Source organism: Olea europaea, unplaced genomic scaffold (assembly GCF_002742605.1).
Source record: "Olea europaea var. sylvestris unplaced genomic scaffold, O_europaea_v1 scaffold1110, whole genome shotgun sequence".
In the NCBI taxonomy this organism is placed as follows: Eukaryota; Viridiplantae; Streptophyta; class Magnoliopsida; order Lamiales; family Oleaceae; genus Olea; species Olea europaea.
In genome coordinates, this window is record NW_019228470.1 from 21109 (window position 1) to 32274 (window position 11166).

Sequence of the window (11166 nt, forward strand, 5' to 3'; positions counted from 1 at the left end):
AGACGGTGCAAGGGTTTGAAAATGGCAAAAAGAAGGAGTTGTGATCGGAAGTCACAACAGAAAATCGGCAGTCCATCTGGAAAACACCAACAGAACACTAAAAGTCCAAAAGTCGGGAAATGTGTTTGCAATGAAACCCCCAAAACTCCGCCGAACTCCCGAAAAAGGAAATCAAACAATGTAAGGGTTCTTTGTAGTCTATTGAGTCATTTGAGCATATAGGTAATTCATTTTTGAATTCGTTTAGTGGTTTTGATGGACTAGTGGTTTATTGGTGGGGAAATATTCAATTGTGACCTACTATTCGATTATTATGATCTGTATGGCTAGTATGTGTACCGTGAAGAGAATGTGTTCAATATTGTGACCAATTTTCAATTACTTCTGTGACTAGGGTGTGTGAAATGCGAATTTATTGTGGCAAAATATACAAAATGTGTGGAGAGCGTGCCACGTTTTTTGATATGATTTTTATACAATACCTTGTATTTGTTGTTAAATGGTTGTGTGTACATTTAGAAGAGAATGTGACCATTGTGTGTGAAGTGAGGACTCAATGTCTCAGTTTATGAACTATGTTTAGTTTTGTGACATGGCATTGATCATGTTGAGTTTTGTGTATTGTGAAGAGAATGTGTCGAACATACAAAATTTGTAGAGAGTGTACCATGTTTTTTGATATGGTTTTATACAGTACCTTGTATTTGCTGTTAGATGGTTGTGTGTACAATGAGAAGAGAATGTGATTAATGTGTGTAGAGTGAGGACCTTGTGTCTCAGTTTATAAACCATGTTTAGTTTTGTGACATGGTGTTGATCATGTTCATAGATAAAATAATGTGTTGAATGTTTCAATTTGCATGTCTCCATGATAAAGATTTTTTACTTATGTTTACATGTTATCGTAATGTTTTGCAATAATGGAATTACACGATCACCAAAGACCTATGGTTTCCGAATAAAATTACAACCAATGTAACCAAGAATGTGTTAACAAATTTCAAATCAAAGTTCACAGACGAACAAAAGGTAATTCTGGTTGACACATGTTTCTCCTTCTACATTGATTGCCATGAAATTGTTGTGCAGGCCCAACTGTTTCACTATTTTGTTGAGGAAGGTGAAGAAATCAAATCCCAATGGGATGTGGTTCAAGGTTGTAAACATATGCATTCGATTTTCGTTGTCTGAGTTTTGGTCTCTGGTCTTAGATGTAATGGTAAGGACGTTAGGAAAAGGCTCGAGACCGTTCTTTCTATGATTAAGGAAATGTACGTTGAAAATTTGAAACTAGTTACAAATGAAGATGTACGTGATGTATTCTTGAATTTGTCGGATGTAGACGATCATGATGTCATGAGTATTGAGATTCTATATTTAGTTACGTCCTTTTTGTTCTCCACATCCTACAAGAAGGTGGTTGAAAACTATTTGTTTGCCTTAGTAGAAGATTTTGTAGCTATGGAATGGTTTCCCTTGGATAAAGAGTTATTTGATATGTCTATAAAATCTCTCAATGAGGTTTGTGCATAGAAATCTCCATTACAGATTGAAAGCAATTTTTATTGCATTTCAAGTCTGGATTTATGAATTAATTCCAAGCTTCACTGGACCTGTGACCAATAGAGTAGGGAATAGGCATCCCCACATTGTGAATTAGACGTCGCATAGACAACCGTCTGCAATTAAATTGGATGAAGATGTCTTCTCCCATTCCGATGTAAGTGTGAAAATATTTAGTTCTTAAATGTAGTTCCTTTGCTATCATAGTCACATGTTACTAATCACAAAACATTATATCTGGTTTAAAGGTCACAAATCAGGAACACTTCAGCCACATATGAAATGGACATTTACAAACACTTACGATATGGATTGTTTCGTTGTCGTCGTGTCTCGTACGATAACTAATCTATCCTACACAGTCAAGCCAGTTTGTCTAACCATCAGATGAAAGATCACAGCCATCAGCTCCAAGTTCAGCTCAAACGTCAGACATGAATGATCAGGGTTGTACACATACATCGTCGAGTCGGCAAATACGATTTTCATAGCAATGTAGTAATGATTCACGATCACTGAATGTACATAAACGTACAATCCTCCCATGGCTTTTCCTCGATACTTGGTGATAGTCCTATGATCTACTTGAGCATATACTCGGGCAGCGTGTACTCGCTACCCATAAGCTGGAGCAACCGATACTTAATGGTAATGGCACCGAAGAACTCGATGTTCAATATTATTCGGCTAGGAATGTAAAATGATCTTAGATATCTCTCAACTCGATCATGCAACAAGTCCATGGCCACGTCGATGGGCTACATTAAGGAAAACAAAAAAAGAGGGAGTTATTTCATTTAATAAACCGAACATTATGTATAAAAATATTAACAATAGCACAATTTCACTTACATCATCGGCGAGCCAAGCCCCTTGAGTGGTGATATCATGGAACTACTTGTAAGCGTCTGATATCGTCATTCGAGCTATCGTGCAACCAACTCTGAAAAGCGTAGAAAATTTAAAACGAACTATATACGAGTTAGCATAACACACTCTACTAAAATCATACAATATTTATCCGGACAAAATTTTTCACCACTCCATCTTGAAGGCTTTTCATTTGGCATGTTCCACCTCTGGAAACAGATTGGGGTACATTCCGTCAATGAACCTCCTCCTCTTCGCCTCAGACATGAAGGTAGAGATGACGTATTGTGATGGCAATCTTAGCCTCTTGTTGATCACTAGTTCCGACACGTCAACAGTAATGCTCTTTTGCCTCAAGGCTCACCACCTCTCCCATCCCAGACGGTGCCACCCCTTTCATCGTCCCCTCCTTCACCACCTCTCTCGTCCCGACGGGGCCATCTTTCCATCTCCATAGATACTAAAAATGATTATAATTCATCATTTGACCACAAATGTGGGTGATCCCCTCTCCATCACCCTTTCGATCACCCTATCTGGCGCCCTATCGTCTGCCCGCTACTTCACCTCGAAGTACTTTAATCTCGCCTTGAAGGTTCACATAGTGGCCGCGGAGCACTCTAACCTCGTCGGATAAGTCGTCGACCCTTCCTACCAACTGTCGCCCCAGATCATCGACCCTTTCTGTCAACTCCCGTCGCAGCGTACCGATCTCCTCCGCTATAAATCTAGTCTAGCGAGTATACAGATCTTCGAAAATAATGGTCCTGACTCTGTGCAGGATATCTATCAGGAAGGTCTCTGGACGAGGGAGAAATAGATCTCCTCGATTGAGGTGATGCCCTCAGCGAAGGGGATCGTCGAAGGACTGAACCGCGATCTTACACAAATAACAATATAAACATTATTAATTTAATTAATAATCGCCAACTCATAGAAAATGGTAATAAAGTAATTAGATTCAATTCACATACCCCAATCTTGATCGAGAATCGAATCGAATATCTGGTTGTCTTGAGTGTGTGGAACGTAATGAGAATTTAAACTACGCACAATACAAATCATAAATGCATAATACTCACCTAAAGGTCGTCAAGGAGAGCCGATAACTGTTTTCCTGAGAGACATCCATCCGCTCGAGATGCTTGCCAATGATGCATCCGAGGATTGCGTCTCCTCTCGCCTAACGCAGCGGGTACCCAATAGAAGACAATCTCGTACGCCTAGATCTGCAATACATACAATTATTATATATAAATTTAGTAGAAAAAATATTTAAATGTTGATTGTGTTAAAATATTTTACCTATATCGCTAGGGGCAATCCATAGGTATCGTACTTATGCATGTTCCCCTTCTGCTTCAAGTGCGATATGATGAAGACGTGTATAATGTCCTCGAAACATCGCCAGCCCTACGAATAGTTGTTGAAAATTAATAGTTCAAGTCACACACTCCCATAATCCATTTTCTCTTCCTAACCACTGATATCTTCAATGATTTCTAGATGGAAGAGGCCGATCGCAGTCTTACACCGTAAGACGCTCTCGAGGATGTAGACCAGACCTAGTTTCAGTCTGTCTAACATTTGATCATACCCCCTACTTGCGCCGATCAGCTGCGGCAAAAACAATGTCCCCTGTCTCTAATAGTACATGCCGTACAGTCCGTTGCTTCTCCAAGCTGCTTCATCATCCGTAATTTTCAATCCAATGATCAGAGCAAATTCGAATATGGAGATCCTGGCGACTTTGCCCCCAAGGTCGAAGTGGAGGGCGTTGTTGTCGATTGGACTCAACAATTGACATAGTAGCGCATTGATCATCTGACCCGAGTATTGCACATCTCTCAATTGATACAAGGGCTAAAGAAAATGATAAGCGCAGCATATCAGCATGCTCCTCATCCAATAGTTCCAACATAGTAGTGAAACTGCCAAACCTACTATTCCAAGTAGCTTTCCCTAGCATTTGTCTCAACGCTGCGTCCAAATAGTAATTCATCCTTAAAAAATTCAAATGTTAAAACATTGTACAAGGAATAATGGAATAAAATATAATAACAATAAATTAAGCGAACAGAATTATAACTAATACACACAAGACAAGATTTATTTTATACCGACACTAATAAAAAAATAAATGATTTATTAAAACGACAAAAAAAACGAAATTAGGAAAAAATTTAAAAATAAAAAATTAATAATGAGGATAAAAATTAAAATTAACACTAAAATTAAAAAAAATATTTAAATTAAATAAAGAATATAAATTTTATTTAGGTTAAAAATTAATAAAAAAATGAAAATTAACAATTCGCCCACACTAACAATCGTTAAAAAAATTAAAAATTAAAAACTATTTAGATTTAAATTAATAAAAATGGAATATTTTTTTACCCTATTACCAAAAATTAATAATAACAATTAAAATAAAAATAAAAATTAAATAAAAACAAAAATATTATTTAATTAACTTTGAAACAACATAAAAAAATAAAAGAAAAAAATTAGGTTAAACAATTAATAAAAAAAGAATTTTCCCCTGTTATAAAAAATTAATAATAAAAATAAAAATTCAAATTCAAATTCAAATTCAAATTAAAAAATTATTTAAATTAAATAAAGAATATAAATATTATTTAGGAATTAAAATTGAAACAACATACAAAAATAAAACGAAACAAATGATTTCGGTTATAAAATTATTTAATTTGTTAATTTAAAAATATTCTTTTAATTTTAAAATTTTAGTTAATATTTCTTAATTTAATATATATATATATAAAGAATAATGAAAAAAATTATTATAAAAACATAAAATAAATTAAATAAAACGAAAGTGAAAATTTTAATAAAGAATAAACATATTATTTAAAATTAAAAATATTAAATTATTAATCAAATATAAAAAAAGTGGGTAAAATAAGTAGGCCCTCGGCCCAGACTATTAACAGTCGACCCTTTAACTATTAATAGTTGGGTTTATCGACTGTTAAATAGTTGGTTGGCTGTTTAATAGCCGTCATTTTTCTCATCGAAAATCGTCATTTTCGATGAGAAAAAGCTCTCCTCCCACCCCAAAAACTACAAATCTAACCCTAAATTCAACCATCTACCATAAATAATCAACAATAAATTGAAAACTTAAAAATTTATTACCCTAAACCATTATATGAAAAACACTCCAAACCATTTTCTAAAACATCTAACCTTGTAGACGAAGAAGTTCGTCAGCCAACTGGGTTGTCAACGTCGCTTATTGTTACCAATCATCGGCTGACTGAATCCCGATTGTGGTGAATTTTCTTGGTTCACGTGTCGGTACAAGAGTCTTTTGGAAAGAAAGTGAAAGAGAATGAGGGTATTTTTGGGTTTTGATATTTAAATTCAATTTTTTATTTTTTCTTATAAAAACAGTCAAATGCCATAGGACAACCGGCCATTTCCTCCTAAAAATTAGGGCAGAGGGGAGACATATTCCTACCCTTGGCACCAATTTATCTTGTGTTGCAGTGATTTCAACTTAACTTCTTCATCAACGATATTGGAAGGTAGTATCTGACTTTATTAGGGTAAAAATGGGCTTTATATGCTGAAATCGCACTCGAATCTGATTGTTATGAATGATTTGATTTCAACTGAACTCCTTATAATTTATTTAATTTTCGAAATTATTGTTTCTTGATTGTAATCAACTGGTTTTTTGGACAAAATTTCTTCTGAATTTTTTCTGTGGTTGTTTATGGTTTTCTCCTTGCCTTAAATATTGCCCGCTCCTCAAGTGTATTAGGTGAAATACCTAGGACCAAAATCCCTGGGAGGCTCCGCCCTTGCATTTACATGAGTTTTCGCGAAGCTATGGTATATGTCCTTGATGTTGAGAGAATAATAAACTAAAAATTTGTAAGATTAATTAGTTTGAGATGTCAAACTAGTGAAATCTTATTAACGATCAGTACTCTTATTATCTTATATGGTTAGTGTAACAACGTCCATTTATTATCATTAATCATACGATTTTTAGTTTTATTTTTTTAAGCTAATCTCTTTTGCATTTGAAGGTAAACATCTTTGTTTGAATCCATCGAGGTACATCTTCTTTTGAGAATTCCACATTACAGTCATGAAAGTTCCTTTCTTCTCTTACATAGTTAGATTAAAAGATGAACCAAGCTTATTTCTTGAGATTCTTTTCTTCATTGATATGAATAATTCACTTCAACATGGATGTTGTGGAAGTCTGTAGCATCTTAGTCTATAAGATCTCTTGGATCACCACTGTCCTCACTAGTGTGTAGAGTTTTACTGCTTGGGAAAGTATGACCATATTTTGGTAGAAGTGACTCAACGTGATTTCGTTAGTAGAGTTTCACAAGTGTATAGAACTTTACTACATATTGAAGTGCACGGGCATGAGTGACGCATTGCACTACACTTAGGGCTAGCTGATGATGTAGCCTTGGGTTGTTGTACTTGTAATTTTTTCATAAACATGGCTTAGGAGTATTCTAACATATTATTAAAGTTAAGTTCTGGAAAATGAAGCATCATTGAACAATTAAGCAATTTATCCTGTGTCTGTGTGTCTACGGATCTTAATGGATCCAGGAATGCAAATATGTTTCAAATATATGATTTACACGAAATTTATAAGGAGGTTGTTCGAATTCTGAGACAACTGCCATCTCTGAATCTTTGGCATAGCATTCAAGGTTAAGAGCGTGGAACAAGGTTTTGGTTTACTAGAACTTTCTGTTGTGGAGTTGGAGTGTACTTTTCCCTGGTACCTATGCATAGACAGGACTGAACTCTTTTTAGCTGTATTATGTTTTTGAAATTGTTTTATAGAGATGAAGTTAGAAGCATTTACTAGGAATATCTTCCTTAAGCACTTGTTATATGGCTGGAAAACAGTTGTAGACTTGTGACAATAAAAAAGAAACCCTCATGAGAATAAGAGTAAGAGAGTTTCCTTACCCAAAAGAGAACATGGAAACAATTAACATTATATTTGTGTTAGGTGCATTGAGCATCAAGGTCCTTCAGGCTTAATTTAGGGACATAATTCGTAAAAATGTTTTGGGTGGAAGGTTAGATGTGATGGGTTCCTTTAGATCCAATATGGTAGATTTGGCTGATGATTTTTTCAAAAGCGAACTTGGTTATTAATTGCGTATTTGCTTAGATTGTGGAAAACATGCTTGAATAATATGCCTAGACAGGAAATAGAAAAACATCTGCCAATGGAGTTAACATGGGTATGGTAGAAACATGGAGTCCAGTTTGCTTGATCTTTATGATGACCCTCATTCTTGCTGCAGTTACAAAGCAATGCCAGTTAATCACATCAAATCCTTGAGAAGCATTACCATCCCAAAGGAGGTAATTCGCCTAGTGAGCCACAGAACTTTTGCTTCTGGTGCTAAAGCAAAGAAAGGATCTAAAGGTGGTGCTGCTGCAGATGGTCCAAAGGCATCCATACTGAGCAAAGAAGTTAAATCCACTACAGTTGTTGGTGCCAATATCCTAAAGGACGGGACTGACCCTAAAGTCTTGCCTGATTCTGAATATCCTGATTGGCTATGGCACTTACTCGATAAACGCCTAGCTCTTAGCGAGCTAAGAAGAAAAGACGTGGAAACTCTTCCATATGAGGATCTCAAACGATTTGTCAAGCTGGACAATCGAGCTAGGATCAAGGAAAATAATTCTCTCAAGGCAAAGAACTAAGAAAGAATTCACAAGTAGTAGTATTTGTTTCGAAAATTGATGTTTCTGTCATGCGTAGTGCTTCAATAATTGACTTGTTTTCTGGAGGTGATCAAGCTAAACTTGTCAAGTTTGTTTATTTTCTTGAATTTATAACATCCAATGATTTAATCACTACAAATTAGTTTTAACTTTTAAATTTTATGAATTGTGTTGGTGTTTTAATATATTTGTGTTCTGTCACAGAGAAATAGCAATATAGCATATACGTTTATGTACATTGTAGCGACGCGCTTGTTAGTCGCACATTGAACATCTAAGCCAAATCATTCTTGTATTTTCTTGTAAATATTTGTCTGGTGTAAGAATCTGAGAAAAGTAGCTGTAATCCTTTGTAATTCAGAAGAGACCGGAGCTTCTCTCTTGTTTTCTTTAGTTCTTGATCAGTACATCTGTATATGCTAAAATATAGTCTATAGTAAAAAGGATTGTGCATTAGGCATCACATTCTTCATTTTTCACAAATTTTTTACAAATTTTTTTTACTCGACTTCCCTTGGAGATTCAATCAAAACAATGAACAAATGTAATATTTATCCTGGAGAGATTAACAGTGGCATGTACTAGAGAATTCATTACACTGAACTGATCATTATATCAGAATGCTTCTGGTAGAGGCCTGCCTTCCAAAAAGGCTTTGAACAACACGAGGGATCTCCCTGGCTGAGAGAAAGGAGCTTCATGGGACGCCCCTCTGATCGTGGCAAAGGAAAGGATATTACCGTAGACTTGAGTCCACCCACCAACCTGAAAGAAAACAGAAATAAATAGAAATTATTATATATTTAGCATGAAATTCCTTTTATGATCATTGAACACAGTTGTTTAGGTTACCTGCATCCCAGCAAACCACACTCTGTATGGCGTACTTGTTCTCAGTCCTAATTCTTCTGCAAGTCTATGAACCAGTGTTCGACTTCCAGTTAAGGGTATGACGGAATCTTGATCGCCACTGTAATTAGAGTGCAGCAGATTGTTGTTAATAAAAAACTTGAAGTCCTGGTGGAAGACATTAAGTTCTCGGCTATACCTGTAGATCAAAACTGGAATTCCTGCATTGATGATTCTGCCCACAATAGGGATTGAAGGAATTTCTATATCAAGCAGCTCATAATCCAATACACTGAATTAAATCATCAGGAAAAGGATAGCTTAGCATTAAACTTTGGAGTGAAATAGAAGGATTTTGCTGATTATAAGTTCAATTTCCAAATTTCATGCAATCAGATTCAAATATGGTCTGTAAAATTTAATCCTGTGATGGAGAATTACTTGCTGCAAACAACCCATCTTTTGACTCCTACAAGACGTGCGTGGAGAGCCTGTTGAACATCTCGTCTGTTCAAGTAATTTACAGTTTCATCCTCCACACACACATCTATAGTCTCTGCGACTTGCTGCAGCTCAAAAGAAAAAAAGTTAATTGTGTTAAAAACCAAGGAAATTAGCAAATAAAATGAATATTAATCTAGTTGAAGAGAAAATGACAGGATTATACCTCTGGACTAAGAATCTTGGATTGTGACAGCACGGATGACATACAGACATCGAGAGTAACATCGTACTTGTCAACAAATTTACTGGTTTCTGTCGTAACAAGGTTTATTACTCTTAAGCATACTGATGATATGGCGCCTCTATAATATTCACTAACATATCGCGAATAATTGCAAGCGGATGTGAATAATTTGTATGTTGTGTCTGATATCAATCCATGAGACCAGAAATACTCAGCTCTTGAGTTGAAATCAGTAGCAAATTCTAATACCGGATTACCTAGCTGCAATCACAACAGAATCTAAGAGTTTAAACTATACAGCAGAAGATATAGCATGTTTGGTTGTGCTTAAAAATAAGTCAAATCTTGCTTTTGTTATTTACTTTTAAGCACAATCAAGAACACAAAGTACAGCTGATCGTGTTTTCTTCCCTCTACCGTCAGCTTGTGTTGAAAATGATCCCGAACTAACTTTTTTTTTAAGTACTTCTTTGAATGCAAAGAACGTGTTTTTAAAGATTAGGTAACTTACAGCAATTCCTTTCAAGTTGAACAGATTCTCTTTCTTGTTGAAAAGTAGCATAATCTCTGCTAGTTGGGGAATATAGTGACCTAATGATAAATTATAAGCATTTTTAAGATTTAATCTCTTCATAAATTTCATTAAATTAAAGAGTATTGAAAATTTCAGACACCAAAAAACCTACCAGCGTAGCTTTCACCAGTGATATACAAGCTTCTATTTCTGTACTGTGGGAATTTGAGGAACCAATTTTGCAAGAACACCAAGTTGTCCCTGGCTGTGATATGAAAAAAACACAAAAAAATAAAGTCAGATCTTTTTGTCCCCATGTCCAAATGGAAAACAAAAACAGTAAAATAGAGCACATGGCCCAAAAAGCTGAAGCTTACAAGTTACTACTCCATTATGATTTCAATCTTTTTTCTTTTAAATGTGTGGGGAAAAGGAAATATAACTGATTCAGAATGAGTATAATGCTTTTATCCTTTTTCCTTTTGAAAATGGAAAGCAGGAGAAGTATTACTTACCATGGTTTTCGAAAAAAATAAAAATCAGAAAAATAAAAAATTTCTTTGTCAAGATTCAAGAGTGGAGAAACATGCCTGTGATTTTGTCATTTACACCTTCATAATTGGAAGAATCAGCAGAATAAGAGAATCCCACTCCAATTGGAGACTCCAAATACAGAATATTTGCTTCTGCATATTGGGAATCAGAATATTAAACACCTTTTCTAAGTGATATTGAAAACATGAATATTCACAAAATAAACCAGTAGAATACCTTTGTTCCAGCTATGTTCATTCCCGACTAGCACATTCCCACTTGGCCTAAATGGCCCATTTTCAGAAAATGCACCAACCCCCAATGATGAACAACCAGGCCCTACAATCAAGAATCCTCAAAAAAAAAAAAAAAAAAAAAAAAAAAAAAGGGAAGGAAG

General features: G+C 35.2%; 2 protein-coding genes across 2 annotated transcripts in view; one reads left to right on the forward strand and one right to left on the reverse strand.

The window, feature by feature from the left end:
* Nucleotides 1-5844: 5844 nt before the first annotated feature.
* Nucleotides 5845-8369, forward strand: LOC111373314 (54S ribosomal protein L37, mitochondrial-like). The gene is made up of 2 exons (XM_022995825.1): nt 5845-5984; nt 7755-8369. Exon 2 carries the CDS (start codon nt 7765-7767, stop codon nt 8161-8163), a length of 399 nt encoding a protein of 132 aa, XP_022851593.1. The 5' UTR covers nt 5845-5984; nt 7755-7764; the 3' UTR covers nt 8164-8369.
* A 232-nt stretch (nt 8370-8601) lies between these two features.
* Nucleotides 8602-11166, reverse strand: part of LOC111373313 (serine carboxypeptidase-like 45) — a 3080-nt gene continuing 515 nt past the window's right edge. Inside the window, exons 2-10 of the mRNA XM_022995824.1 lie at nt 11007-11108; nt 10826-10921; nt 10408-10500; nt 10233-10312; nt 9701-9982; nt 9475-9599; nt 9233-9325; nt 9037-9154; nt 8602-8949 (exon numbers count right to left, since the gene is read on the reverse strand). Of these exons, the coding sequence (XP_022851592.1) occupies nt 8800-8949; nt 9037-9154; nt 9233-9325; nt 9475-9599; nt 9701-9982; nt 10233-10312; nt 10408-10500; nt 10826-10921; nt 11007-11108 (1139 nt within the window). The 3' untranslated portion in view covers nt 8602-8799. The remainder of the gene's footprint in view (nt 8950-9036; nt 9155-9232; nt 9326-9474; nt 9600-9700; nt 9983-10232; nt 10313-10407; nt 10501-10825; nt 10922-11006; nt 11109-11166) is intronic.

Coding starts and splice junctions, on each gene's coding strand:
- LOC111373314 (XM_022995825.1), top strand. CDS start 7,765: ATGCCAGTTAATCACATCAAATCCTTGAGAAGCATTACCATCCCAAAG.